General features: G+C 38.4%; 1 protein-coding gene across 1 annotated transcript in view; it reads left to right on the top strand.

Moving 5' to 3' along the window:
• The window catches only part of ANKRD50 (ankyrin repeat domain 50), a 58783-nt gene extending 33861 nt beyond the window's left edge, over positions 1-24922 (top strand). The window contains exons 4-5 of the mRNA XM_088452288.1: positions 16718-20268; positions 22893-24922. Coding sequence (XP_088308414.1) covers positions 16718-20265 — 3548 coding nt within the window. The 3' untranslated portion in view covers positions 20266-20268; positions 22893-24922. The remainder of the gene's footprint in view (positions 1-16717; positions 20269-22892) is intronic.
• Positions 24923-26210: the final 1288 nt, after the last annotated feature.

Raw genomic sequence — 26210 nt, 5'->3', positions numbered from 1 at the left:
AACAGTAAGGTGCACATCTTCTCCCATCACAAAGTGCAAACATCTGCTACACAAATAATGCCATCTTACACCGCCACCTAATACATTTGGCACAAATCTAGGTGCACTAACTTCAGTGGAGGTGTGGGACATCATCGGACACAATTTTGCATTGAGCCTCAAAGGTTTTGTGTGTTGTACAGGAGCCCCATTTTATTCATTCTGAAAACATACTGTGCATATTATTTTATAAGCAGTTCTAAATACATTTTAAATGTGCATGTATATAAAGTTTGTTTTTGCACAGGCACAAACATTACCATCTTTACCATCCTAGCCCAAATCTTGTTGCTTTAATTTTTTATTGGTATCTATTTTAATTTTAAAGGCTACAAAGCAACATGGAAAAAAAAAAAAGAAGATAAACAGTATAAGTATACGTAATAAAACACACCAGCTGTCACAGCTCGCATTCTGCCTCCAGGTCCCGGTGACCACTGTCCAACCTAGCCCACTCATTTCTTAATTTAATTTTTAAACTTGTAATAAACATATTTTAACATCTATTCTGGTGAAAAAACAGTAGCTACACAGAGGATGTACATTTTATTGTAGCCCCTTTATTTTGTTTATAGGTCTTGTCAGCCTTTCCCTTCTGTGATGGCTATTAAAAGCACTCATTTTATTGAAGGTCCAGCCTGTAAGAAACCTGATAATTTATAGCTATTGCAGAGCTATGTTAACTATGCAAGTTTAACAAAGCGGCCCCAGATTTGTGTAAGAGAAAGACCCTTTTGCTATTTGTGAAATTGCCTGAGGCTGTGCTCTGCTGGTTACTCTCTGCTATGGACAAAGGTCACACTGATTATGTGAGGGTATGAAAGTGCTGAAACTAGTAATAAAGCTTACATGTGCATAGTAAACTCCAGGAACAGATAGCGAATCAATGGTGGGAAACCTCTTGTAGAACAATATTTCATCTACAGTGTTGGAGGCTTTGCTAGATTCTTCAGGATTTTCCAGATGACTTTTGTGTCCCAGTTTAGTTATAGTACTGGTCGTAATGTTTATATCCATATTACAATAATTGCTATGCATATGGGAAGTGATTAATAGTTATTGCCACACTCTGAGGAAGAATGTTTATTCTGTAAACCAAATAGTTCACAAATAATATTATTGGCTCCTTATTGCGACTGGTATAATTCCAGATTTAAGTAGCATTTTTAATGCAAGATAAGTTCATGAAAACATATATGATAATAAAAATCAAATTGCACATACTGAGACCGTACATGTTTGCGTTTTTAGCTTGCATTAAAATGTGGTACTTTCCTTTGGTGCTTCTTGCTCTGTTTCAGTTTGTCTGACACGCATAAAAGCAGTTAGAGGTTTACGCTCTTCTCCATGGAAACTCGTTGTAAACATAAACCTATGCAGTCAAGAAGAGTTAACATTTTTTGTCTTAAAAAAAAAGAGTTGTGTCCTAATCTAAGATTATAGCATAAAACTGAACTAGCCGAATGCTAGTGAGAACGAAAATGTGACACAGGTACACTAGAAAGAAGTCTGTGATATTTCAGAGGGGTCAATTCAGTGCAGTGTGATGGCCATGATGTTCAGGGAATCATATATGGCAGATATGTGCGCAGTCGACCATTCCAGTGATGTTCAGCAGCACGTCTTTTGCTCCATAGAGTTTAAGGGCCCAATCCAAATAGGTGTGAAGGGGTTGAACTGCCGTGGCATAGAAACACTGGCATTTGGCACCGCAATTTGCCCCCCTCACAGCCAGATCTCACCATGGATTCACACATTTTGTACCCAGTTATATGAGGCTGTGATCATAAATCTGCGAGTCCAACTGTACAGTCAGTGCGGCATACACCTGCACTTGCTTGCGCCACGTGGGGGTGTCTCACGGCTAATTAGATTGAGCCATAAGTAGTAATTACACAATATAGGAGTCTACAGTAAGTATTGTTGGCGTTCTCTGTCTGCAGTAGTTTTTGTTTTTTTATTTTTAATATAGTACAGTGAATGGTTCCCAAACTTTTTGAATCACAGCGCCCTAGAGTATCAGCATTGTTTTCACGGCACCTCCTAGCCAAAAAATGTGAAGTAGTATAGTGAAGTAAATTGTGCCTACTTGTTATCCTTAAGTTCAGTTATGTGGTGGTGGACAGGTTTGAACTTCTGTTTGACCACATATTTACATTACATTGACCATAAATAATTTGATTTGGTGCTGGACCACCAACCTGAGGCATCCCTGCAAGTGTCCCAAGGCACCACTGGTGGCCACGGTGCACGGTTTGGGAACCACTGATAGAGTATAGCAAAGAACAATGTAGTAATCCCTTGATATTAAGCTGTTTGATTAGTGTTTTTTTTTTTCATGTCCTATACCTGTTTTTGCATTTATAAAAAGTTGATATAATGCTTGGGCAACATTTGCCAAATTTGTATGAAGTACCAGAGACAGTTTATGACGTGAGAACAGTGGAAGGTGGAACTGAATGCTGAGAAGTGGAGAAATTTTGGTACAGTTTTCAGATCTTGAGAACATATTCATTGGATTTAATTCTTATGGGAAATCAGTTTTCCAGTTAGCACTCCAGTTTTGAAGAAGAATTTAACAGTGATAAATGGGGGATTAATGTAATATTATAGTTACCATTTATTGTAAGGCAACATATCATTTTGGAGCACCATATAGTGAGGAGTGGATCATCTATAACCATATTTATTTGACACCGAAACATGGAAAAAAAAGAGGAGATATTGGAAGCATAGCAATGTAAAACAAGAGAGCTGGAAAACATAAAAGTAATGCTAGGTATACTATAGTGCAGGCAGGAATACAAAAGGAAAGAGGACCCTGCCTCTCAGTTTACAATCAGAAAGCGAGGGGGTGAAATTAGAGTGTAATAAGAGTATGTAAAGCTGGATATACACATGGCGATATATCTTTCGTTCTATTTATGTACACTATATCACGGGTGCATCGGCAGGTGTGTACACCAATATTTCTGCTCACAGCCTCCCGGGGTGTCGAGCAGAAATGTGCAATAAGTGGGGCTCTTTGGGCATCCAAAACACATTTGAATCACTCCCGTTATGTTTAAGTAATCACTGGGATATCCATTCCACGGTTTGTGATTTTATTATTCATTGTTTTAACATGGTTTTCTAGTGTTCATTCTACCACTCTGCACCTGTTTCAACCTGTCCAGTTGCTCTTTCCTGCCTGAAGTGTCGCTCTTTGCTCTGGTGCTTTTAGCACATTCAGCTGATGCAACAAACTTCTGAGATACAGACCAGAGTGTGGTAGAAGCACCAGAGCAGAGAGTGACAGCCCAGACAGGAAAGAGGAACTGCACGGTTATGACAGGTGCAGGGTGCTAGATTGAACACTAGTTTACTATGGAAATTAGATTTAGTGCCAGTTGCATTATATTATCTGTTATCAGTATGGCTGGAATCCTTTGAAAATGTTATAAAGTAGCACTTTTTAACCAGCAATTAAAAGGTATATTCTAAAAGTATAATATAGTTTAATTTTTAAGTTTGCTTTACTGGTAGTACCTTTTTCATATTTATTTACTTTTGTTTTATTTCTTAAGTTATGTCCATGTATAGGCAATACTCATGAGATTTTACATAGAACCAGTTAGTGCTTTACACCATTTACTGGTCTTGACCAAACTGTAGCCTGTCATAATAGAATTGCTACCAGTATAACCAATAAGTGCTGTAAGTGTGAAATATGCATTGATGATATAAAATGTGTTGTTTAGGTCTTAAAATATTTCTAATTTTAAAGGGACTCTAACCTCAGATATTATCAGCGCCTACCTGTGCCTAGCAAAGTAGGATGTCCTAGAAATTGTTTTGTTTTTCCTCTGGACGGGCAGTGAGTACACTTGAGGGGTTTTCCTGCTTTGTTATATCTTCAGAGCCTTCTAAATTTGGCTATCCCCCCAGAGGTATCACACCTTGGGTTGGATATGAAATCCCGGCGGCTGAATAGCGATGCTGGAGGCCTGAACAAGCAGAATCCAGACTGCTAAGGTAAGTACCCTATCCCTTCCCCCCCACACCCCTAACCCTCCCTTAGGGGTGCCTAACCCTAAAACTCCCAGGGTGGTGCCTAACCCTAAGTCCACCCCGAGGGTGCCTAAACCTAACCCTCCTCCTTCCCGCAACCTAAACCTAACCCTCCCGGTTGGGTGCTTAACCCAAACCCCCCTCCTCCCCCCTGTTGGCACCTAACCCTCCCCCCCCCCCCCCTTCCCCTAGCCTAGCCCTCCCTTGGGGTGCCTAAACCTAACCCTCCCCCCAAAAGATAAGCATCAGGATTTAGACGCCTATCTTTAGTCCTAAGTCGGGATTTCAATGCCGGGATTTCGTCAGATGGCTTCCTGGGCATTGGTGTTCTGACTACATCCCCACACCTTATCTCAATGATATCACACACATGCCTTGTCACTAGACAGAGATGTATCACGCCTTCTTAAGAGTTGCCCATAATAACCCATCAGCTTTGAGGTAGCATTTACAAGTACATTCTATAAATTTATAGGAAGTAGCTACCTGGCAACTCCTCCACTGGTCCACTTCTCCACTCTTTAGAAGGAAAAATTTTTTCCCTTAAGGTGGGTACACACTGCACAGATATATCGTTCATACACACTGAACAACCATCATCTGTTTCTGACCGAGGGGCCTATCTCGCCCGCCTCCCCTCGGCCTCTGCTGCATGTGTACAGTTGGTCAGCCGACCACCCGTACACACTGCCCCAATAAACATGTATCTGCAGAAATATCTGCCATCGGCTTTGCAGCACAGCAGGCACAATATGTCTGTGAACGACGCCGTTCAGACATATTGCTGGTACACACTGGCCGACCAATTGATCGGCCAATATATCTGTCAGTGTGTACCCAGCTTTAGTTACTGTATTGTGGTACAATTCTTAACCCTCTATTGACAGAAGAGTCTGAGAGTTGATAAAGGGATCCTGGGGAAGAGAAAGCAATAAATGGAACTCTACTGAATGGTGAGCTTTGCAGCTAGACTTGCTACCAACATCTTAGAAACTAGGTAAAGCCATATAATAATTGTTATACACTTGTCCCTTAATATTTAAATTATATACAGTGCCTTGCAAAAGTTTTCACCCCCCTTTGCATTTTTCATGTTTTGTTGCCTCACAACCTGGAGCTAAAATGGATTGTTTGAATGTGTGCATCATTTCATTCACAGAACATGCCTACAACTGTGAAGTTGCGTTTTTTTTTTTTTATATTGTGAATCAACAACATTTAGGACAACATAACAGAAAACTTCAGCGTGCCATAACTATTCATCTCCCTCAGTACTTTGTCGTGCCACCTTTTGCGGCAATTACAGCTGCAAGTCGGGGCAAGATGTGGCAAGCTCATAGAGACTTATCCAAAATAAGTCTCTATGAGCTTGCCACATCACTTGCCCCTGGGATTTTTGCCCATTCCTCAAGGCAAAACTGCTCCAGCTCCTTCATGTTGGATGGTTTCCGCTTGTGAACAACAATCTTCAAGTCTGACCACAGATTCTCAATTGGATTGAGATCTGGGCTTTGACTAGGCCATTCCAACACACACAAATGTTTCCCCTTAAACCACTCGTGTTGCTTTAGCAGTATGCTTTCGGTCATTGTTCTGCTGGAAGGTGATCCTCCGTCCCAATCTCAAATCACAGGCAGACTGAAACAGGTTTTGCTCAAGAATATCCCTGTAGTTAGCACCATCCATCTTTCCCTCGACTTAAATAAGTTTCCCAGTCCCTGCTGTTGAAAAACATCCCCACAGCATGATGCTGCCACCACCATATTTCACTGTGGGGATGGTGTTCTTGGGGTGATGGGATGTATTGAGTTTGCGCCAGACATAGCGTTTTCCTTGGTGGGCGAAAAGTTCAATTTTAGTCCCATCTGACCAGAGCACCTTCCTCCAAACATTTGGGGAGTCGCCCACATGCCTTTTGGCAAACTCAAATTGTGTCTTCTTATTTTTATCACTAAGTAATGGCTTTTTTATGGCCACTCTTCCATAAAGCCCAGCTCTATGGAGTGTACTGCTTATTGTGGTCACATTCACAGATACACCAGTCTCTGCTGTGGAACTCTGCAGCCCATTCAGGGTTATCTTTGGTCTCTGTGCTGTCTCTCTGATTAATGCCCTCCTCGCCCAGTCTGGGTGTTTTGGTGGGCGGCCCTCTCTTGGCAGGTTTGTTGTGGTACCATGTTCTTTCTATTTGATGATGATGAATTTGATGGTGCTCCGGGGGATCATCAAAGATTTTTATATTTTTTTTTATAACGCAACCCAGGATTGTACATCTCAACAACTTTGTCCCTGACTTGTTTAGAGAGCTCCTTGGTCTTCATGGTATGATGCCTCTTGCTTAGTGGTGTTGCAGCCTTTCAGAAAAGGTGTGTTTTTATACTGACCGATCATGTGAAAATTAGATTTCACACATTTCACTAACTATGTGACTTGTGAAGGTAATTGGTTGCACCAGAACTTTTGAGGGGATTCATAGCAAAGGGGGTAATTACATATGTACATGCCAATTTTCAGAATTTTATTTATAAAGATTCTTTTTTTATATATATTTTTCTGATTTCACTTCACCAAATTAGACCATTTTGGGCAGATCCATCACATAAAATTCAGATAAAAAAAAAAAAATTACAGGTTGTAATGTAACAAAACAGGTAAAAAGTCAAGGGGGATGAATACTTTTGCAAGGCACTGTACAAAGGGCTAAATGAAACAGTAACAAACTTCATGAACAGTTTTTTTTTTTTGTTGCGTATCACTTTTAATTGCTTTCAAATGATCTGTAAAGAATTTTCTTATTTGTTATGTCTGCGGTCTATTTTCTGCAGTAGTGCGCAATAATGTTGATTTACACTTAAGCACATGATGAGCATGTCAAAAGGCACATTTAGATCAGTGCAAACACAACGTTTTAACTCTGATTTGCTTTGATTAGTTCATGATGTTTTGATGTACTGTCATATGATTTTTTTTTTTTTTCAAGGGCAACCGATCAATCTACTTTGGTAACTAGGTACTTTTCTATAACTATAAATAAAGCACACTTGGTAGAACACTATTCGCTTTGACATGTCACTTAAAGCTTATATAATATATGCAAAATCAGACATATGATGGAACCTACATCAAGCATCCTGACATTTGGTTGAAATAGCTTGATCACTGCTAATTTCTGATTTCTTGATGTACAAAGGAATTCATGTGTGCGAGGTGCAACCTTGAAACTAGACATAACAGTTTAATATTTTTCAAAGCTTGTAGAGAGAGAAAATTTATAAGAAATAAAGGAATAACCAGTCACAGGCTGTGCTTGAAAAATGACAGGAGCTAATTGGTTGGTACTTTATCTCTCACAATTTTATCTCTCTCCAAGCTTTGATAAATACCCTATTGGATTGTAAATTGAGAGGTTCTATAATTCACTCATTTCTAAACCCTTTATAAGGGGTATTCCTATCTTGCAATACACCCTCTTTTACTACCACCATGTACCAATTCGGTGGAGGTAATTGAGTCTATGTACACTAGTTCCCAGTAATATCACATAAGCTTCCAGAAAGAGAGCTGTGTAGTATTTGTGTTTCCTTACACTGCTATTCATTTCTTGAATTCAGTACTTACATACTGTCCTGGCTGCTTTAATCACTAGGATGGTTCCTGCTCCAAGCTAATATGAAACTGTAATGTGGGCGTTTCTATAAGTTAAAGTGTAGGTATGTAAACAGTACAATTCAAGGAATGCAAAATTATCATTACTGGAACAGATATGCTATTGTTCAATAACAGGTAGTACATTTCTTCCATGTTCCTTTTTCCAAATCTTTTTGGCCTTATCTTTAAATGTATGCATCTACTTTCAGATACAGAGAGGGGATATTTTCATTAAAATTGAAATATCCGCTGCGATATGGAAACTTAATAATCGTGGCAGTTCTGCTTTTATTAATACACAGGCCAGAGGTTCCCAAACTCTGTTCGCAAAGGCACCCTGACTGTCCAGGTTTTAAGGATATCCATGGTTGGGCACAGATGGTTGAATCAAAACTGAGGTACTAATTAAGTCACCTATGCCCAAGCATGGTTATCCTTAAAACCTGGACTGTTAGGGTGCCTTGATGACCAAGATTGGGAAGATGTGACGTTACTATATATAGTGGTCCGTACGCTCTGCACGATCTGGTGTAGGACCACCCGATCTATCTTTCCCCCGCTGCAACTAGAACCATGGTGTCGGCCGCGGAGTCTTCTGATCTGCCATGCCGTGCATGCACACTGGGTGATGTGGATGATTTATCATTCTGATTAGCCTAAAAGTGACGATCTTCCAATATATTGTTTAGTTTGTACCCAGCTTTAGTGTTTTCCAATCGCAATAAAGTGGCAAAGATATTGGAGAAAAGACATCAATGGTGGTTAAGTTAGTATGGAAGACCAGGGATGATTATTTCAGAGATGACGGAAAGGAAAGCACTCCTTCAATTAGAGGCATCAGAAAATAAGTTTTGATTGCCTGCTTTACTATCTTTAAGTAAACTTTAGGCGGGGAACTGGAATGGGGACTCACAAGACATATTTGAAATAGGTTCTAATTGTATTCAGACCCCTTTTTTTTTTTTTATATAGCTGAACAACTCTGTTGAGAGTAATGGATATTTTTCAGAGAGATGGATGGTCTGAAATAGGCGCTAATTAATTGTTTGTGTATTGGGTTTTCACATTGTACCCTGGATGAGCTGTAGTTTAGTTTAGAATTCCAAGAAATGTAGAGGAAAGGGTTAGTTTAAATGGAATGCTCCTAATGATTAATGTCCTGCTTGTTCCAAGAAAGCTTAGACAAAAGGCTCTGTGATAATGAGAAACAGCTGTCAATTTAGCATTAGATAACTCTTAAAGGTGTAATCTCACCATCGTGTATTGGTGAGCTTTACTAAATATTACAGGAAAAGGTTTATATACATGGTTTGTTTAATGGCCTGCAACATGTTTGTCTGCAAACCAGCACAACTGTCCTATTTGACATTGGTTGGATGTGTTTGTGTACATGTTTATCTTCATGTATTCATCAAAAATGACTGCTTGGCACCTCCAAGCAAGGATTCGGCAACTGTAATTTCTCCACTTGGGCCGGTGTTACATTAACTGCCATTTTAGTCTGGGATCAGTTCTGCAGCTGCCATTGCAATTTTGGCAAATATGGTATACATATTCATGAGATTGTAGGTGGTAAAGCACTACTTCCCCTCTCAAAATATGTTGGAAAATAAGACAAAATTATTTGGAGATATTATCCCTGTTGCATTGAAGCTCAGTCTGTTGAGCTTTAACCACTATGAGAGCTTCCACATAACACTTAAGAAATGCAGCTGTTTGATGGACAATTCATCCTGATGAAAACTGCCGCTTCTCATTCACAGTTGAGTGAGAGTTAAACGGAAGTGCTCCATACTTGTTGGAGTTTAATGCTAGCCAAATTGTTGGTGAGGTTGCCATAGAGATTGATAAGCCCTCAGACAAATGCAGTGTTGAATACTGGCTGTGGTTTATGCATCAGTGGCTAGCACACTTGATGTTAACTGACCCTAAAGATCCTGAAAATTGAACCTTTTTGATCCTTCCGTCACAATCTGGGGTTTTAGTAAATCTAGCAGGGTCCAGGAAGCTCAGAATCCAGCATACAGCTTGTTTGCTGGGATCTACTTTACTGCCTGCTACATCACCTTTTTGGTGTAATCTGTCAGAATTAAACTGTTGGTGGAATGTCCTATTTATTTTCTTCTGCTTCATGCAGCTCCATGGCTTCATATGAAACCCCTCTATGCGTTTTCTTCGTTTATTAGCCTAAATGTTGTGGTGATGTATTTTGAGTCATACATATGTAAGTGTGCCTTTTATTTGTGTGTATGTATATGTGTGTATATGTATATATATATATATATATATATATATATGTATGTATATATATATATATATATATGTGTATATATATATATATATATATATGTGTATATATATATATATATATATGTATATATATATATATATGTGTATATATATATATATATATATATGTATATATATATGTATATATATATGTATATATATATATATATATATATATATATATATAGCACATCTCTACAGATGTGCCCTCATACATCTAGCCTGAATACGAATGTAGCGCAAATGAGCCAATAGGTCACATATGCGTCACTGCTAGTGCCTGGCGTCTTTTTCACTTTTCTGTTTTTGCGTCTTTTTCACCCTAAAAATGTCACAATGTGATGTACTAGGATGCAGCAGGACACTATGCTGACTCATTGGATATGCCACACATCTATCTGTGTGTGACTGGCTCTGTATATGAAGCAGAATGGAACTTGGCGTGGAAAAAAGCAGGACCCGCTGCAATATAGCACAGCAAAGACATCTGGCAATCCGTGAAAGGCTCATCATTTTACTAGTAACAGACTGCAAATCGGCTGATCGTAACCATATATTAGCACTCTACAGACCCGATTGGTCGGTGAAATCCAACATGTTGGATAACCTGATTTGGAGTTTGCAATAACTTTTTCATTGCAATCGTCAATCGGGGAAGCACATACATTGGCGATTTATTGGGACAATCATCGCCAAATTGCCCCAATCCATCACAGATGTGTGGGAGCCTCTAGTTACATCAAATAGCAAGAATGTATGAGGACACATCTCTATATACTCATATATATATTATATATATACGTATATACTTATATTTGTGTGTGTGTGTGTACATGTAAGAGAGCAATTTCACAGTTTTGAAGGTGTACAAGTTGCAAGTATAGTACTTTGTGGTTTTTTTCCCCTCCCCATGTTTATTTTTTAACTTACTAAATATAACAATGTGAAAGGTAATCATCCCAGATTGATTAGGGGGGTTTTAAAGGTGAATGCCACACCAGTTAGTCATAAGGGTATTTTAGAGTTTTCCTAAATGTTGCCGGGGTAACTGAGGAGTAATATAGGTAGCAGGTGGTATACCAGGTGCAAGCTTTTCTGTTTTCTTCATTTTTTGAGTAAAAGATTATGAAATGTGCTTACCTATGCTCTTATGCCAGGTGTGTAATTCCTTTAGAAAATGTGTGTTCGCACATAACAAGTACAGAGTTTAATGAAAGTAGAGTTTAAATGGTCTTCTTGTCTAAGATAAGCAGTTTATTAACCTGTGTCGTTTGTGATTCATTTTGGGAGGCAGATGACAACTGTTATCTTCAGTATCAGATTATTTTTAACAGTAAGGAATATAGGGGCCTATGTATCCAAGTTTTTTTTTCATAATATTATGTGGAAACTGCAGTTTCTGCATAATTGTATAAATAGTAGCTATGTACTAATGGCACAATGCAGGATATTTCACAGAAATCTCGACAAACTGCTAAGTAGCACCGCAGATCGCAGTTCCCATTATTATCAATGGGGATTATGATCTCTGCCCTATGTACTAAACTCCAAAAAGCTTTGATTGTCTGTTTGGCTCCAGTAGTTTATACCATCTGCACATGGTGTACACTGCTTTAAGCCTATGGTGGCTTTAAAGCAGGAGAGAGATTTTTCGATCTCTCTCCCGCAGCCTTCGGCTGTCGGCGGAAGCTGACACTGCGCATGCACTTGCATATGAGAAGGAATGGTAGAAAACAAGTGAATGTTAAAGTTCACAACTCCTTGCCCTTCCCTGCAGAGCATGCCATACATTCTTGTAGAATCCTTGGCATTGCTTCACGTTCCAGTTATTAATACAGTACTTTCATTAACGTGGTCTGGTGATCAGTTGACTTCGACATTTGGCGAGACCTTGGTGTGTTAGGCTAATGCACCCTGAAAAGGTAAGTTGATGTGCATTATTGAACCTGAAATCAAAGTTAAGAAATCAACTTCGTTTGTCAGATGACTTGTGAGTAACATGATCAGTAATATACCTCACTTCCATGTTATTGCACAAAAACGGCAGCAAACATCTCACTAGTTGTAGCTAGCTTGTGTATGTGTGATTTGCCTCTTTTCTATAAATATATATGATTTTCTTTCAGCCGTTTTGTCCCTAGCTGTACATATATAAGTACAACCACGCTATTGACATCTTTTGAAGTCCTACTGGTACCTAATAGGACTGATGATGATGATTTTGACATTCTGGCGATGGTGTTGTCTGACATGTTGTGCAATCCTTTGGGGAGTCTGTAATCGGGAAAAAGTTAAGAACCCTGATCTAAATTATAGCATGTTTAACACACAATTCAAGATGAGGTACATTCTGAAAATAATAAAGCATTTTGTAATGTTATCTTTTCATTAGATATGGTCTAATAGCTAACAAACTGCTGGTAAATTATTAGCATTATCTGGTTGTCATGTAGTACCATTTTTTTTGGAGTAATGCACTAAACTAATAGTTTTATTATTTTAGCAATGTACTGAAAAGCACAATAAAACATTTTGACGTTCATCGCCGTAGTAAAAAGTACGTCCAATGCTATGTGGATGTATTCATTAACGAATTGTATTCTTTTTGTGGTATCAGTATGAAATCTTAAGTAATCTCCTATGTGCAGAGATCAAACAGCACCAGTCTTTTATAGTAATCTAATTTTTTCTATGCTGTCTAAACATGAAGTGAAGTATCTGTTTGAAGCAATGCTGTCATGTCTGTAAAACTACAATGCTTAATGTATCAGTTCTGCACACAACTGTATAAATGATTTTATGGTATATACAGCATTGGTACATTGGCTTTTCATTTTATTATTTAAATGATTTTAAATGCTGCACAGAATAGTGCTGGTTTGTCTCCTTTTTACATTGACTAAAGTTACCTGATCGTTGCTTTGTATTACATTTGTAAGGAAAAAGCCAATAAAGCTGTCCCTTGAAACCACTTTTTGCAGCTAACTGAATTGCATCTGTTTCTCATGCATTGGGATCTATTCAACATTATACAGCTATAGAAGACCTTTTCTATTGCTGCTTATCATTGCAATAGAGTATCTATTGAGACAATTTATCATTTGTAAGTATGCTGTGACAGCTGAGTGACGCTAAATAGAGACTTACCAGTCTCCTGGCCAGTCCGGGTCTTGTGCACATGCATGGCCCAGTGTTGCTGGGTTACGCATGCACACTGCACATGAATCCTGAACTTTGACTTCCATTAGCAGTTTCAACAAAAAATACGGGTATCTCTGCATCCTTTTTAAATAGACTTCCCCATGCCTTGCATTGGTGAAGGCTAACGCCTTTGATAACCGGCAATTTATTTTAGCCCGTCTGGGCTTGTTAGATAAAGGTAAGCCCTATCTACTACAAAAACATCCAGTTTGTTGGATTTAGGGCTCTTTTCTCTATAATAAATAGACCACATGGAGTAAAATAAGGAAACTCATATAGTCATTTTTTTTTTATTTCAGTAGAATTATTAGGTTTTCTTGAGTTGTGTCTGAAACATGCAGGCATCATTTTTTGTTGATCAACTGATCCCAGATTTGCAATATATATATTTTTTTTAATTGAGTAATTTTTTTTTAGAAAACAATTACATTTTACAGAAATATAAATTACAGTATAGAAGTCTTGAACAAAGTAAAGTAAAGTGATACAGTACTTGCAGATATGTCGTGGTGCTTTATTACATTGAGTATCTTACAAAAAAAATTTTTTTTTGTATCGGGATACAAATAACAAGGAGATAAACCCCAAAAACAACAAAATTATATTATCAATACAAATATAAATTTGTTCAAAAGGTACATTTGTAAACAAATTAAGACAATGAAATAAATACACATACGATAAACAGCTTGTCTAAGGGATGCTGGCAGTCGGGATCCTGGCTTTCAGAATCCCGACGCCAGTATCCCGACAGGGCTAGCATACCGACACTTGTTGTTCGATATGCTAACCCTCTCCCTACTCTAACATTCCCTCTTTGGTGCTTAACCCTAACTTCCCCCCTAGTGCCTGAACCTAACCTCCCCCTCCCTGCACCCTTACCTTCAGTATCCCGGCAGTCAGGATGCCGACGTCTGGATCGCGGCCGCCGAGATATTGACTGTATCCCCAATAAACTACCATGGTTTACTCGTATCTTGTTCTGTTTTGAATGTGGCAAAAAATAACATTTTAACCAGCACTTTTGTGGGCAGGGCTTCTCTGATTTTTGTACAAGTGTGTCTTTCTGTTTGAGTTCACGTGTAATCAGTACGGTGATATATAATATAGTAAAGTGTCCTGTGTATTTGTGGGTCTATCCTTGTATATTAATGTTTATTTATTACTGTCAGTCAATATAAATGACTAGTGCCGTTTCTCCTTTGCAACCCATCCAATTTTCAGAGAGTCCAATATAGCCCTAAGGAAGACAGCAATTCTGATAAGCAGTTATAACTGATGGTGTGCCAGGAATAGAGTAGATGTTTTTTTGACACTGGGGGTTGGTCATATGCTTTTTTTTTTTTTTTTTGTTTGTCAAGTAAGTTTTATTATTTCTACCGGAAATACTTCTCTATTAAGAGACAAACCAGGATAGGCTGTAGCCTAAAGTAGAAAGGACAATGGGAGCAGATCAGAGGAAATTGCTTCTTCTAAGCATGTGGTGCTTTGTGGTGGAATATACTTTAGAGGATGGTAGAGGTGTTGGGTGTTTTTGAAAGACACTGTGTGTCTGTGTGTATATAGTGGTTTGATGTAGGGTGTAGACATTGAGTTTGTGTGTGGGTGAGAAGTTTACCTAGCGTTGATCTTTCCCCTTTGAAGAGCATTGATTGTGTTTTGAACTTTCTGTGTGCCTGTCATTTTACACCCTGTGATGCCTGTCGCAAATGTGTTGCTTTCCTGGCCACAAGTTATTTCCTGCGGACATCCATTGACTGCCATTCATTGCAAATACTTTATATCCCCATCAGTTATATTTCGTAAAAAAAATATATCTATACATATTTTTCTTTGTTCACAGAGTGGTTCTGAGATGGTGAAAAATCACTGCTCTATATGTATTCTGTTTATGCTCCCTTTACTTAATAGTATTCTGAGTCTAACAGGCATACAACAAATGTGGTCTCTTCATTAAAATAAAATAAATGTCTTCCATGAAATAGCTAACAGCCCAGAGTTTCATAATGCTGTACCAACGAGATGTAACCGGGAACCAGCTTTTATTAGTCCTTGCAAACATGTTCAGAGGCAGCCTTCATTCCAGTGCTGAGAGCAAAGAAACAGAATACGCTTCAGTCACAAGGGCTTTTTTATTTTCTTCTTCCAAATATCATCTTGGCGGCTGTTATTAGGGTCTAGTCCCACTTTAGCAAAAAAGTTAAGAGATTTTACTGTCCAGTATTATATACCTTTAAACCAAGACAGAGTTTTGATAGGTTTAGTTTTGCTAAAGATCATTCGCTTAATTTTCAACCATATAGTGTGCATAAGCAGTATGTTGCTGAGTAAGGTAAAATGGTTGTGTTTTAATCTTGAGTGATCCAACTTTAATAAATAAGTACAGGTTGAGTCTCCCATATCCAAATATTCCGAAATACGGATTTTTTTTTTTAGCAGGACTGAGATAGTGAACTCTTGATTTTTGATGGTTCAATGTACACAAAGTTTGCTTAAGGCACAAAGTAATTAAAAATAAAGTATACAATTACATTCAGGCTGTGTGTAGAAGGTGTATATGAAACATAAATAAATTTCATATATGTACATAAACTTGTTTGAACCACAAAATTACTGAAAATATTGTATAATATCTGCAGCCTGTGTGTATAAGGTGTATATAAAACATAAATGCATTCTTTGTTTAGATTTGGGTCCTATTCCCAAGATATTTCATTATGCAATTATTCCAATATACGGAATAGTCCGATATCCAAAATACCCCTGGTCCCAAGCATTTTGGATATGGGAGACTCAACCTGTAGTTGCATGTTACCTAGTAATATTAACAATGTCGATTTATAAACTGTTATTTTTAGAAAGCATATTTTTTTCTGATTCTATAGAATACATATAGTGTAGTTTGACTGAAATGGGGAAGTTCAATTGTTTTTGGTTGTCGGATGGCCAGTATTCAACTGTTTTGCTGATAGGCGCAAGTGTTATGGCCACATAGCACGCATGTTGCACCCAAATTCACCAGGACTAGCCGTGTAAAGTGGCTATACCCATGCAAACTAATGGGCGCAGTGAGTTTAGGCACCCAATAGTCATCTTTCGGCGGATTTCTGCTAGCCACCTCAGGAGGGTGCAAGAAGACATAATGGGTGGCACTCTCACCCAGTGGCACAGATATTGAACAGCTTCAGTCACTTTACACAGGTGTTGCAGGAGCAAGTAAATAATTGAATTTCTCCCTAATTGTGATAAAAAGTAGAGATATTCTTTTCTGTTGTCTTAATAATTCTGTATTGTCTCAGTACAAATTGAAACTCCTTTTCTTACGAGAGTAATGTATTTAAGATATTTTATCAAGGTCTGATCTAAAAGACAACCACATAACTCCACTGATACTACTTCCAATTTGTTACTATTAAGTATGTCATATAGAATAAATTCTATTTATTACTGTCTCATGTAACCTATAATAATGGTTGTCTATTAATTGCAGGTTTCAGAAAGATAAGTCTGGATGATCTCCGAAAAGCCTACATAGTTAAAGATGTTCAGCAATATATTCTACATCGATTGGACCAGGAAGAAGCGTTGAGACAGCATTTAACAAAAGAAACTGCAGAGATGTTAAACCAACTTCACATTAAAAGCAGTGGATGCTTTCTTTACCTGGAACGTGTATTAGATGGTGTAGTAGAGAATTTCATCATGCTCCGTGAGATTCGAGATATCCCTGGAACTTTGAATGGGCTATACCTCTGGCTGTGTCAGAGGTTGTTTGTGAGAAAACAATTTGCAAAGGTCCAGCCAATTTTAAATGCTATTCTGGCAGCTTGCAGGCCCATTACAACTATTGAATTGTTCCATGCGGTTTGGACCAAAAACATGTCATTAACAATGGAAGACTTTCAGCGGAAGTTAGATGTTTTATCAAAAGTCCTTGTTGATGGGTTAGGGAATACCAAAATCCTGTTCCATTACAGTTTTGCAGAATGGTTGCTTGATGTAAAGCATTGCACTCAGAAATACTTATGCAATGCAGCAGAGGGACATCGAATGCTTGCAATGAGTTATACATGTCGAGCAAAAGAACTGACACCAGTAGAGGTTCAGGAGTTTGGATTACATCTAATACATTCAAAAATGCAGTTAACAAACTCAGAATTGGCTTTGTGGATGATCTGGAATGGAACATGTGTAAAAGACTCCTTGTGTACAGTAATACCAAAGGAACAAGAGGTGCTACAGTTGCTAGTAAAGGCAGGAGCTCATGTTGACAGTGAAGATGACAGAACATGTTGCATTGTACGACAAGCCTTGGAAAGAGAAGATTCAATCCGCACACTTCTTGATAATGGAGCATCTGTAAATCAATGTGATTCAAATGGAAGAACTCTGTTGGCCAATGCTGCTTACAGTGGTAATCTTGATGTGGTCAACTTACTTGTTTCAAGAGGTTCTAATCTTGAAATAGAAGATGCCAATGGGCAAACAGCACTTACTTTGGCTGCCCGCCAAGGACATGTAAAGGTTGTCAATTGTTTAATTGGATGTGGCACAAACATAAACCATTGTGATCATGATGGATGGACTGCACTAAGATCTGCTGCATGGGGTGGGCACACTGAAGTTGTTTCTGCACTTTTGTATGCAGGGGCCAAAGTAGATTGTGCAGATGCAGATAGTCGAACAGCTTTAAGAGCAGCAGCATGGGGTGGACATGAAGATATTGTACTGAATTTGCTACAGCATGGGGCAGAAGTTAATAAAGCAGACAATGAAGGTAGAACTGCTTTGATTGCAGCAGCATACATGGGGCATAGAGAAATTGTAGAACATCTTTTAAATCATGGTGCAGAAGTCAACCATGAAGATGTGGATGGGCGCACAGCTTTATCAGTTGCCGCACTTTGTGTTCCTGCAAGTAAGGGACATGCATCAGTAGTCAGTCTCCTGATTGAGCGAGGAGCAGAAGTAGATCACAGTGACAAAGATGGAATGACTCCACTACTTGTTGCTGCTTATGAAGGACATGTTGATGTTGTTGATTTGCTCCTTGAAGGTGGTGCAGATGTTGATCACACTGATAATAATGGCCGTACACCCCTCCTTGCCGCAGCATCTATGGGGCATGCATCTGTTGTTAACACACTACTTTTTTGGGGTGCTGCAGTAGATAGCATTGATAGTGAAGGTCGAACTGTTCTTAGTATATCTTCAGCTCAAGGAAATGTTGAGGTGGTAAGAACGCTTTTGGACAGAGGACTAGATGAAAACCATAGAGATGATGCTGGATGGACTCCATTACACATGGCTGCTTTTGAGGGCCACAGATTAATATGTGAAGCATTGATTGAACAAGGTGCTCGAACAAATGAAATCGATAATGATGGACGAATTCCTATAGTGTTAGCTGCACAAGAAGGACACTATGATTGTGTTCAGATTCTTTTGGAAAATAAGTCTGTAGTTGATCAAAAGGGATATGATGGCAGGAATGCTTTACGTGTTGCCTCTCTGGAAGGGCATAGAGACATAGTTGAGTTGCTTTTCAGTAATGAAGCAGACATTAATTCCAAAGATGCTGATGGACGACCAACACTCTATATATTGGCACTGGAAAATCAGTTAACAATGGCTGAATATTTTTTAGAGAATGGAGCAAATGTAGAAGCTAGTGATTCTGAGGGTAGAACAGCTCTCCATGTTTCCTGCTGGCAGGGACATTTAGAGATGGTTCAGTCCCTCATATCCTCTCGGGCCGATGTCAACGCATCTGACAATGAAAAACGTTCTGCCTTACAGTCTGCTGCCTGGCAAGGGCATGTGAAAGTGGTTCAACTTTTAATTGAGAATGGTGCCCTTGTTGATCACACGTGTAACCAAGGGGCTACTGCGCTTTGTATTGCAGCCCAGGAAGGACACAGCGATGTTGTCCAAGTTTTATTAGAACATGGTGCAGACCCAAATCATGCAGATCAATTTGGAAGAACAGCTATGCGTGTTGCAGCTAAAAATGGACATTCTCAAATAATTAAACTGCTTGAGAAATATGGAGCCTCAACACTCAATGGATGCAGTCCTTCTCCTGTTCACACAATGGAGCAAAAAGCCTTAAATCCTTTGTCTACAAAAGTACAGTCTTTAACAATTAAATCAAACAGCTCATCCAGCACAGGAGCTGGTGATGTGCATCCTACAATGCGTGGCTTATGCAATGGCCCTTCTCATGCCTTTAGTTCTCCATCAGAATCACCAGATTCTACAGTAGAGAGACATAAATCATCACTGTCAAATAATTCCCTCAAAAGTTCTAAAAATTCTTCAATTCGTACAACCTCATCTACAGCAACTGCTCAAACTGTGCCTATTGATAGTTTTCATTGCCTTTCTTTTACAGAACAAATTCAACAACATTCACTTCCACGCAGCAGAAGTAGACAGTCCATAGTATCTCCTTCTTCAACAACTCGATCTTTAGGACAGAATAATTCACCCACAAGCGAATTTGAATGGAGCCAAGTGAAGCCTAGTTTAAAATCAACAAAAACAAACAAAGGGGGTAAAGGAGAAACCTCAAACAAATCTAGTTCTGTAACAAAGAAAACTAAACAAAGCAGCTGTTCCCAGTCTAAGGTTTTAGAATATGAAATGACTCAGTTTGACAAAAGAGTTCATGTTCCAAGTTCTGTAACTGGGGTGAATGTACCTTTAAAGCAAATCCCTGCAGACACTTCCAAAATCCAAATTCCTTCAGTGCAGCAGGAAGTCGGTCGCTCTCAGCAGCAATTTCTGATTCAACAACAAAGTGCAGAACAAAAGAAGAGAAATGGAATTATGACCAATCCCAATTATCACCTTCAAGGAAATCAGGTTTTTCTTGGTAGAGTTTCGGTGCCACGTTCAGTACAAGGTCGAGGACATCAGGAAGTTTTGGATGGCTACCCATCAACAGAAACTGAGTTAGGCCTTAAACAGTCACTTAAGCTTCAAATTGAAGGAACTGACCCTAGCTTTAATTACAAAAAGGAAACGCCACTTTAATTGGTAAGAATTGTTTTTTAGACTTTTAATGTGCAAGTGCCTTATGGTTCAATGGGATTGAAAGTATACATTAAATTTTCAAGTCGGCACGTCCGTTAATGTATGATATATGTTTGACAGCTATATGAGCATTTAGAGCAGGGTGGGGAACCTTTATTCTGCTGAGGGCCATTTTGATATGTATAACATTATTTGCGGGCCAGGTGGAGGCCACGCCCCCTCCGTGTGACATCACACAGGGGCGGGGCCACAATAGCCGGTGATCACAGCAATGCCTGGAGCATCCTGAGGATGCTCCGGGGAGCTGTAAGGTCAGTGGTGTGACCGTCTGTAGCATCCTAAGGACGCTCCAGGTGGTACTGCTGCTTACATTCTGGCTGCAAGGTGCCATTCTAGGCACCCTGCTAGCCAGGCTAGTAGAAAGAAGCTCTGAGGGCCAGACCAAATGGGGACAGGTTCCCCATCCCTGGTTTAGAGCATAAAAATGAAGGTATGTGCTGTTCATACTGGAAACAATATTTACATACATATTCATGTTGCTTCTGCATTTATTTATTTTCATTTTGGTGTTAAAGTAGCCAGGCTTATTTTGTTTAGTTTCCATTTACAATACTACAAATTAGCTCTAAGTGCTGGCACTCAGTTGATCCCCAGCTTGACACATAAGCTATCAATGCCAATTCCCAGAGATTTAAATAGTTAAAATAAAATATTGTGGTGTCAATTTTGATGAATGCGCAATGACAAGTGAAGGACGTTAAACAAAAAATTTGTGATTAGAGGCTATATTTACTATATTGTGCTTTTCAAAGCCGCTGTGTCATTGGCAGTTTAGGTCGCTGGATTTAAATGGGAAATTATATTCAATCGAAAACACTCCCAAGTTTTGATTATGATTACCCCTTTAACTTCAGCAGCCAAAGGTGTTGTAACTATGAAGATTGCTGCAAATTTAGCCCTAGGACTAATGTGTGTGATGATATTATAGGTTTTGAAATAGTATGTGGGTTGTATTGGTGTACCAAGTAATGAATATCATCTGTCATTTAATGTTTTATGTGTGCCAGTTACTTACATCACATTATTAAAACAACTGGTGTCCAGTTATAGCAAAGTCACACCCGCATAAGTATAAACCACCCATGTATTTGCATAAACCAAGTTCAAAGTGACTCCTACATATTCTTAAGCCTTGATTAAAAGTGCAATGTATTCATTAGAACAACTTTACAACTAGGAGGGCTTGAAAGACTGCAAACTTGCAGACTACAGACTCCTAAAACAAAATATATGCTTAAACTTAAAAAAATGAAAAGACTACCCACTTGTGTATTACAGCGATTGTTGGTCTTCAGTGCAGGTGATTTTGTTCAAAAGGTCCTCTAGATAAAACAAGAGCTTACCTAAATGTTTGAGTCTTTATGTACTTAGCCGAATACTCACAAGTAGAGTATTTACAAAGTGATATAATATTGGAAAGAGCTTCTAATGACTGGTCCAGTTTATAACAAGAAATTCTGACAAGACAGCTTAGAGAAGTGGTTTAATTCCACATTTGAAGAAAATATCAGTTGGAGGAGGAGACGGAAATAAAAGAGAAAAGTAAATAATTGCCAAATAAAAAAAGCAACAGGTTCTGCATAATGTGGCTTACAATATAGATGGTAATGTGATTTGGAGAATTTAGGTGTACAGCTCAGTATATATTTATCCTGTATAGATGGACAAGTATATAGTACCACTTTTATAGTAGGCATACTTGTATCATTGTTGTCAAAGCCTTGGGTGACACAGCATAGATAAAGAGGCATATTATATGGTAAAGTTGTGTTGTGACATTAAATTGATAAAGTAGAGGCTTGGTTACAAACTATTGGTGCAAAAAAAAAAAATTCTAAATGCAGATATGCACTTTATTTTTTAGTTGATGCCATTTAGCTTGACTGCAACGCTTATAGTAATCCTTTTTTTTTTTATTTTGGTGCGTTCCTTAGTAGTTTTGATTGTTTATGCTGTCCCACCATTTATTACTGCAGTGATTATTAGCAATACAGTGTTTGCTGCTAATGCAGCATACACACGGTACAACATGCACAACCAAAGATATCGCTGATAGATTTCCCTCCAGCTTTCTGTAGTGCAGGGCCAACGATTTTGGGTGTACACACTGATGGATATCTATGATAGATATTTCAGTGAAGTCATGTCTTTACGGGCAAATCTTGACAAAATCATCCGAGTTGGCCTGCATGTATGGTCGACCATAGATATCGTTATCGTTCATGCTGGAACCCGCATCGTTGGTCGATCGTTCACTGCATAAAAATGAACTATATGAATGATTTATCGTTGAACAATATAGATATTGTTCAGGAAAATCGTCCCGTGTGTATGCAGCATAAGACTAGTAATGCATTAATATGGAGTACTAGCTATTTTGTTTCAGCACAATATTTCACCTTCAAAGTAAATATTGATTTGGCTGCGTAAAGAACATGTTTATCCATGCCCATCACTTTAAAATGTTTGATCACAGCACAAAAATAACAACATACATTTTATGTTATTAGTAAATTAACAGAGATTGCTTGCTAATAAACCCTACTTTTATTTTATTTTCTATACAGGTTAGAAAAGCACAAAGATATAGCCTACTAGAGGATGCGACACACTCATCTACAATCCTATCAGTTTTGGTGACCTTAACATCTGAAGTGAAATTGACTTGAAAATTGCTTTAATGTGCCTGAATGTAGGGCACTTTTGTTTAAAATATGTGCTTAAAGATGTATTGTGCACAAAAAACGCACCTTGTAACTGCACCTAATGATCCCTTTATCTTCCCGTACAGAAAAAATGCAACTAGCAGCTTTTCAGACAAGTCTGAAACCTCATAAATATGCATGTCTCACCGCAAACTCAGTGACTTTTCCCCTTCTAGTTTCTCCTGTTTAGTAAGAAGACATGCAGCTGACTAAGTCCCCTCCTGACAGTGTCTGAAAAATTACTGCTTTGTATTTTTTCAAACTCCAAAGTATCTTAACATTTCAGAGGCACAAGATGTAATTGAAACAAGAAAAACAAAGCCTATTTTTCTGCAGTATTTACTTACAGTATGTCATTAAAAACCTATGCCACGCCTAGACATGCCCTGCACAGTAAGGCCAGCCCTTTTGCAGTGGAGTTGAATGTATTATGCTCAACTTTCCTTAAAAGCATATTTATCCACCACTGACTATCTCAGTGTTATGTATTTTCCTGGTGTTAACGTTCTCAATGCTTATTTAAATAAACTTGTAACCTGTTATGTTGTCTTTGTCCAGTTAGAGAGAAATAAGTATGTAGTTTACCTGTTTGTCAGAAGTGGACATGTACAAATGTATGGCCTAAATTCAATATGGTTCTCTACATTTTGTTGTAGTAATGTTAATGGCATATTTATTTTCAATACAACACTAGGGTAGTAAGAATGCAGCCTCTGCCGAGGAACTACAACATGTTATCAAGGTTTTGAATATCTTGTCCCTGTGGGACATTTACATAAGTATAGTAACAAGTTCTTAAATGATCGCCTTAAGAATGCTAATGTCCCATTATGTCCTGAAAGTACGGTGTGTTTTGCTGTACTACTCATCACCAATCTAGTATCGTTATTAAAGTACTTTGTTGTCCTGTAAAATCCCTAAAAACTGCCATTTTCTGAGCTTTACTTCTATTGGAACATTTTTTTTTTCCTTTTGGGCAAAATGCACCTTGTGGCTTAAGTAAGTTGGCCATATTGTCCTTTGTTTTCACAATTGAGGATGTAGTTTGTTTATAAATTGTTCCAATTCAGCATATGATGCCATGACACAATGGAGTCAGGTTTTTTGGCCTGAGCCTATAACAATAACCGGTCAATCAATGGGTTGTTACTACAATTATTTGCATTGAGCATTCCTCAGGTATGTGTGTGTGTATATATATATATATATATATATATATATATGTATATATACTGTATGTATGTGTGTGTGCATATATATATGTGTGTGTGTGCATATATATATATATATATATATACATATATAATATAAAAAATTACAGAATAAGTGCATCTATGATACAAAGGGTACTGAGGGCTCTTCTAACGAGAGAACTGAAAGTTGGAGTTTATAAAAGTACTTAATTGTGGTGTCAGTAGCTACCAGCGAATTCCTGAATGTGTTCTCACTTCAGCTTACAAGATGGCTGCCTCCATTGTGTGTGGATAATGTGTTTTTTAAATCGGCCTCAATGACATAGATTACTTGTGTATGGATTATATATAAAATAATTTATTCCTCCCCTTCCCCTACACTCCTCCAAGAACCACCTTTTACTGGTAAAACCACTAACCTTTTGTTTGCATAATCCATAAAAGAGGTCTACGAAGGAAGAAGTGAATAAAGTAGCGGCTCTGTGAATCATTTAAAATATAGTACTTTGTTTCTAAATATAGCAATTGTGCTATGTTATTGACTTATCATTTTGTATTGTTCTACTCTCAACAGTATTTCAGTTGTCATTTATTTGTATATTATTATTTCACAAATCATTTACTCTGCTATGCAAATGTATTTTGCTCCATCCTTTATGGAAACCATTTCATCTTACCTTTTTTCTCTTGTTTTTGAATGTAAATATCCTATGTAAATTGAATTACACATTGTAAATGAATTTTTATTTTATTCCTTGTATAATATTCAGCAAAGTTGTATATGAAATTGCATAATAAATATATTTGCTTTTCATCAAATATCTTACTATTTTTCATTTTACAAGCTAAAAAGTCACAGTGAGTGAATAATTATATATGCCATGCCAGTAATACCATATTTAGGGCCTGATTAAGACGTGAACACAGATACAGCTGCTTTTTTTTAAGTCGCCCATCTGCGACTTTATGCAAATGTGACTACAAAGCCCTTACCTGGTGTACATCAGTGCGTATGAATGTGCAAGGACTGACACTGTAAGTTTCTGTAGATGCTGTAATACCGCCTAGTGTCTTCACACCATCAAAACTCACACCAACCCTATGGCAGGTGCAGATTTTCTGTCTGAGTATGGCCTCCACAGTGAACAGCATCTGTGTTTCCAATCACTTCAGTGACATGTCTGCTACCTTCCCATAACACGCCCATAAGATGGACCATCTACTTGCTTCTGTTTAGCCACCTCCCAGTCACCGCCAAGAAGCTCCCAGCACTTTTCCAAGGCATTTCTAATACCATGTCTCTCAACAGCAGTGCCTTTGTGAAAGCACTTGACACCATTTATCCTTTCAAATCTCACCTTAAGCCACCGCTGGGAGTGCCTTACCTGAGGAGGCCCACATAGACCGGCTACGGGATCCTGCTTAGTCGCAGCTGGTTCTATAGAGCAGCAGTGGGTCAGAGCTGGCTGAAGCATAGACCAAGCTGTTACCATAACTGAATAACCCTGCTGTCACCATAACTGCACTCTGATTGGGCTAGACTGGGTGCATTCCTTGTGGATCTCTTATCACTACAAGCAGTGTATTAATCTCAAGTAACCTCAATTCTTACTTAACCTCAAAACTTAAATACCTGAACAAGGTTTTTCTTGTGCCAGATCACGAAGCAGTATTTAATCATGGACAGTACAGTCAACTTGCAGGTATCCAAATAATTGAAGGTATTTTAGTGTGGTCTGATGGGCATTGATGGAAGATGTGGGTTGGTCTGAGGGGCATTGATGTGGCACATGGGGAGGTCTGAGGCGAATAAGGGAGATGTGGGTTTCCCTGATGGGCATTGAACTGGCATATGAGGTGTTCTGGTCATTGAAGAGGCATGCAATGATGAACTATTTTCTCATCTTTCTGTCAGTGAGTGGTACAAAGAATCAGATGGATCTAAATCAGGCATGGCACTTGAATGGGCTGTGTGTGTGGTATGCAC

This window comes from Taudactylus pleione, unplaced genomic scaffold (genome assembly GCF_031769625.1).
Source record: "Taudactylus pleione unplaced genomic scaffold, aTauple2 ptg000036l, whole genome shotgun sequence".
In the NCBI taxonomy this organism is placed as follows: domain Eukaryota; kingdom Metazoa; phylum Chordata; class Amphibia; order Anura; family Myobatrachidae; genus Taudactylus; species Taudactylus pleione.
Note: the sequence above shows the minus strand (reverse complement) of the source record. Positions and strands in the feature narration are given on the sequence as shown.